The sequence below is a fragment of the Leptodactylus fuscus genome, chromosome 8 (assembly GCF_031893055.1).
Source record: "Leptodactylus fuscus isolate aLepFus1 chromosome 8, aLepFus1.hap2, whole genome shotgun sequence".
NCBI classification, from domain to species: Eukaryota; Metazoa; Chordata; class Amphibia; order Anura; family Leptodactylidae; genus Leptodactylus; species Leptodactylus fuscus.
The window spans coordinates 48096362-48102428 of NC_134272.1; the positions used below are offsets into that span (position 1 = coordinate 48096362).

Genomic DNA, 6067 nt, shown 5'->3' on the forward strand with positions numbered 1-6067 from the left:
CGTAAAACACGTTCAGAATAAGCGGCGTATAAAGCAGCTCCATTCATTTCTATGGGAGCCGGGATACGAGCGCTCCCCATAGAAATGAATGGCCTGCTTCTTTCACCACGAGCACTCCCATTGAAGTGAATGGGAAGTGCCGGCGTGTACGGCTCGGCATGAGCCGCTTATTCTGAACGTGTTTTACGTTCAGAATAAGCTTCAGTACACGTAGTGTGAATGCACCCTTAGGTTGCATTCACACAATGGCGTGAAACTTGGTCCATGTTTTGTAAACCGGCCAACACACGGACCACGTTACACTCCTTAAGCTCAGTAATGTCAATGTGCCCATAGTAGTTACTTGGTAACACATTTTGGCACGCACATTGGCTCTCTAGCTGAATGACACCTCTATATCTGTGAATGGCATTTTCAGCATCGGACTGCATCACCGTTGTCTGAAAATCTCCAAAATTAGGCCCCACCCCTTAGGCCGGCTGATTTGCGTATGCATAAAAAGATGATTATCTCTGCATTATTTTATCAGTTTTTGGCCACATAGGTATGTTTCCCTATATGTCACTGTTATTGGTTTCGGAGACATTTGCCTGACTACCTTTAGGCTGAGGCCCCATATTGCAGAAATGCAGCTTTTTTTGTTGCAGATTTTGCTGTGGGTTTTTTCTGAGTCAAGGTCAATGATGGCTACAAAAGGGATTTAAAATATATAAGAAGTTCTTATACTTCCACCTACTGCTCAATCCTAATCCTGGCTGTGGCTCAAAAAACCCCAGCAAAATCTGCAACAAAAAAAGCTGCTTTTTCGCAGTGTGGGGCCTCATCCCTAATGCATCCATGTAATCTATAACATGTAGTGCCATATGGCTATTACTGGGAAGACTGAAACTATATCTCTCATTTCAATTGTTTTGTTTTGCTATTGTCCCCCCATCTCTGCCCCCAGAATCATGTCACCCCATCTCTGTCCCCAGATTCATGTCCCCCCATCTCTGCCTCCAGTTTCATACCATTCCCCCCCCCCCCTTCATCTGCCCCAAGTTTCATGGGCCCCCTTCATTATGTTCCCCTCAATGTTTAACACAAAAAAACACGTATACTCACCTTCCAACGCTCCCTCGCCGCTCTCTCCGCAGTGTCACTAACAGAGTTGTAGGCGCGATGTGATGACATCACATCGTGCTTACACAGCCACTAGTCGGAGCGCCGTGGCAAAGCAAGGAGCTGAGCTGTGACAGCTCCTTGCTTTAGTCGTGTATGTATTCAACTCAGATCTGCGTCCGGAGGACACAGATCTTCGTTGAAATCGGGACATACCGACCGGGACCGCGGGACAGGACACCGAAATCGTGAATGTCCCGCGGAAATCGGGACGGTTGGGAGGTATGTGTATATTACATTTTTGTAATATACTTTATTAACCTATCTAGCTTCCTTTTATTAAAAAAACAGGCTGTAAAGTTTCCATTAGCAATGATCTAAGTTGTAAGAGAATTTGGAGATAGAAAACACAGTCGGGAATGTGAATTTCTATGCAGCATGAACTGGGTGGTATAAAACCAGACACACAGCCATTTGAAGTGACCATCTCCTGTATAGACTTTCCCCTAGTAGCAGCTCACTTAGAGGGGTGCTACGAAAAATGTTACAGGCTGTTTTAGAATAAAAAGGAAGTTACATAGGTTAATAAAGTATATTAAAAAATGTTCAGCAGTGACCCTCTGACAGAGTAGCGCAAAAAGAAGGAAGTTAAACTTGAAGGAATACACTGGACACAGTTTGTGAGTCTGAGTCTGGTGTATTCAGAAGAGCGTTCACCTGAGCGTTCTCCCTTATGTGCATATATACACAGCACCTTGTCAGAAAACATTACTGATTTACAGGTATAGCTCCCTCGTATGCCTCTATTACAACTATATGTCATTCAGTTGCACAGGTTGCTCATAAATAACCAAATGTTTTTTGCTTTTTTCGCACAGACTGGCTTTATAGAAAAGTGCAGCAGAGTCTACTATGCAGTGTAAATAAGGATGTACCAACACATAGTGTGCCAGTGTGCGGGTTACAAAGTTATTCTGTTTAGGCATTAGTCAGACCCATAGGAAAATATGCACACATTGGTCATATGCACTGCACAATATATGTACATCAGAGCCCCTTTGGCTAAGCGGTATCCATGCATGTGTAGTATTTGTGACAATGGTCTACCTACCCGAGATGTCTTGTTATGTTTTTCTTATACATTATGTGAATAGACCGTAAGGATATAGGAAAGATTTGCTTCTACTGCAGAACTTTTTGCTTATATTGTGTTATTCAGACCCAGTATAGCGCTCCTGAATATATTCCTGGCACTACCCGGCTGCATTGTGAACTGCATAAACAGCATAACTGCAAGCAAATCTTACACATCCATAAATTTAATTACCAATGTGTTCTTTGTCAAGCCGGTGTCTTGGGACATTGTGCCGTTTGGATTTGTACACCTTCATGAATACAGCACGCAGCATTTTCACTGGCCAAACAGTCTGGTAAATGTATGTCTCTATTCCCACACTGCCTAATTACTGCCAATATCAGGCGTATCTCCTATGCAGAGCGAGCTGCGGTGTCACTGGATCGCTGCGTGGCAGTGCCCACTTGACAGATGCACAGAATTCTTGGACGTACATTGCTATCTAAAGAAGAAGAACACATTTCCTATCTAGCGGACTGAATAAGAGCTTTCTGTTCTCTGGCTTATGTGTCTTGGAGAGCTCGCAAAAATGTCAGTTTAATGTTGACCAAAAGTATGAATGGGAGATTGAAGGTAAAAGTCTGAGCCCTTGTGAGAAAGCAGTTTTCACTTGCTGGAGAAGTTTGTACAGACATGTGAATGGCCGCGCATATGTGCCATGTAGAATTTCGACAGTGGGTCCCTTTTTCAGCAGGGCCCTTCTGTATGTGAATAGAGGGCCTGTTCCACGCCGAAATTGGCCGACGTCAGCCGTAGCTGTTTATTGGAAGCGAGACCGTTCTGACTCAAAAACAGCATGAATTTTTGAAAAGGTCAAAGTCGCCTTAAACATTATAAATCAATTATAGAACATTTAGTCTGAAATAAAAATGCATCCCACTCGCTGCAAGGCACATTTATTGAAGTCAAGATGAAATACATGCGGCTTCCATCCTGACATGGGACTCAAGCTGTGAAGAGCATAATTATTAACATCAAATGCACGGCATATGTTGTTGTGCTTACCGGCTAGTTATTGTGTTAGACCTCACACTACCATTTTATAGTGTCGGGGCTGGCAATGATTTATACAGTATGCTTAATACAAATGTCACTCCAAAAATAAGGAAAAAAATATAACACCGGCCCGCAAAGCTTTTAGATATTATTAACAAACAAGGCGATATGCATAAGTGACATCACGTTACATGGAGGAGGTGGGTTGTAGAAGGAAATGTGCTCGATGTTGTGACATTCACAGCAGGTAGCAGTGATACAGACAAAAAAAAACCGTTCTTTTATTTTACATTTCTATTCGGTGTAAGCCGATTCACGTGCGTCATCCCGCTGAACTATGTGCCCTTCATGCTGGGAACCAATGTATACCTAATAGCAGTAAGGGACTTTTATGGTCTGACCTGCTCGCTCTCTTTTATTTTCAACGATTCTCTCTGATTTTTAAGATGGAGCCATAGAAGTTTAGCTCCTTAGATAATAAACAGCACATAATATATATGGTTAATATGAATATATATAGCTATATAAAGTATTTCTACCAAAAATGCTTTATCACTTGATAAGGGACATGTCAGAGGGTGCCCTAAGGGAAAAATAAGGGATCCTTTATCTAAGGGGGCATTCACACGGAGTAACATGGCGCTGATTCTGGCATGATAACTCGCGTAAGAATCAGCGCTGCAGAGCAGAATCCCATTGACTTCCATGGGTTCCGTAACACATTGAAGCTTCTTAACTAGAGATGAGCGAGTACTGTTCGGATCAGCTGATCCAAACAGCACGCTTGCATAGAAATGAATGGATGTAGCCGGCATGCGGGGGGTTAAGCGGCCGGCCGCCGTCAAAGCGGAAGTACCAGGTGCATCCATTCATTTCTATTGAGCGTGCTGTTCAGATCGGCTGATCTGAACAGTACTCGCTCATCTCTCTTATTAACCCATTGATTTCAATGTGTCACGCGCGCGTTAAACGGAACCCATTGAAGTCAACGGGATTCTGTTTTGCAGCGCTGATTCTTACGCAAGTTATAGTGTCAGAATCAGCGCCGCGTTACTCTGTGTGAATGCCCCCTTAGGCATCAGATTGGTAGGAGTCTGACTTGGCATTCCCCTGATCAGCTGTTTGAACAGGCCACAGTGCTTAGGTGAGCCCCACTTCTTACAGATAGGTCTTTAATATTATTATCTTAACCCTTTAAGACTTTGAGCCCATTTCTTGCTCAGAAAAGTGTGTGTCAGTTCAGTAATATTAATTTAATATAAAGATGACAGGTATTATATAGGAGTATAATAGAAATGCACGCTGCTCTGTAGCAAAGGCATTACTATATACCAATATATACTTCTAATGTAACGTTTAACATGAATCACATACTGCATATGGTTTACTTAAGTAGGATACTAATATTTGTATTCAGGGAGAAGTGTTATTTCACCATGATAAGCGGCGGGACTGGGATTCATTCCAATTAGTAAACAAATTTGCAAAAAGAAAGATTGCATCCATTAGGATTCAGAACTAACAAGATGTTTTCCTTCCTTTTAGATGATGTGGCTAAGTTTCATGGAGGACCTCCAAAAAACGCATACATGGAGCAGAGTTTCCAAGGCTTAAATCCAGTATTGAATATACCGATTAACTCAAACCAAGTGGAACAAGCAAAGAAGAACGCAGCACTTGTTGGGTCCAAACTGGAAACTTGGGTTGACAGCTTGGCCAGTAACATTTGGTCAGCAGTAGACATCTGTACAACAGGACCCTCCTCATGTCCAGTCATGCAGTCGTGTTCTCAGACAGCTTGGAGTTCTCTTAGCCCTGACCCTAAATCAGAACTTGGACTTATCAAACATGATGGGCGTTTGAGGTAGCATCTGGCGCACCCTCCAATGGCATGGGATTTAAAAGGGAAATTAACCAGTCTTACAAAAAGAACAGATTCTTTAGCAATTCAAAGGGGTTTCTGCTTTTCCGAGGAGTCATCCATAGCAGGTGTTGAGAAGTCCTTCCTGCTCTCCATTGTAGGTTTTATGGTCAGACTGGCATTGATAGCACTTCCCTACAATTGGCAGAGCACCAACAACAGACGCTGATCAAGGGCTCAAATGCGCAAATATTTCCCTTATTATCGAGTCATGAAAAGCCCCGATCTCCCTTTGCACAAATACCTTCTATTTTTCTACCTTCATGTATTTTTGTGTTTGTCAGTGTTAATAAGCAGTGTTCTAAAAAAAAAAGGAATATGTCAGATGTAATGTCAAAAACATGGCTTTTTCATTACATTGTGAGAAATTATAGCAAAAGGTGGCCTTTTAATGACTCATGTGTTGCCAAAGAAGTCCCAAATGGCATTGCAGACACCTCTGGCAGCCAAAGGGTTATAGGATGGAGATATTTTTAAGTAGTATGCCTTGCACATTTGTATCCTGTGCCAGCTATACTGATATCTGCAGTTAATTGGATCTAACCTAACTGTTTGGCAATGTCATTGCATATTTGTTACTTGCTCTATGAGGTTTTTTTTTTTTCATTCATCACATCCAATGTTGGTGTTAAACATAGGAAACCCTCACCGTTATGTAGGGGTAGACATGTGCAACCTAGGGGCCACATTTATGAACTCATGACTCTCAATTTACTTCTATTTGGAGAGACATAAAGGGGTGCTCGATTCTGAGGTAGTGGAGAATAAGCACCCATATACTGACCTCTGTTGACACCAACCTTTGTGGTAGGATATATGTTCACCGAGGTGGCCATTTTGTGTATTAGACCAATATTTATAAGATTCCAACATCCACAAGACATCCACAGGGCATCGTAATAATTAGTAAGATT

General features: G+C 42.2%; 1 protein-coding gene across 1 annotated transcript in view; it reads left to right on the forward strand.

Annotated features, from left to right (window-relative positions):
* The window catches only part of XYLT1 (xylosyltransferase 1), a 221702-nt gene extending 216251 nt beyond the window's left edge, over positions 1-5451 (forward strand). Inside the window, exon 11 of the mRNA XM_075285507.1 lies at positions 4778-5451. Within this exon, the coding sequence (XP_075141608.1) occupies positions 4778-5100 (323 nt within the window). The 3' untranslated portion in view covers positions 5101-5451. The remainder of the gene's footprint in view (positions 1-4777) is intronic.
* Positions 5452-6067: the final 616 nt, after the last annotated feature.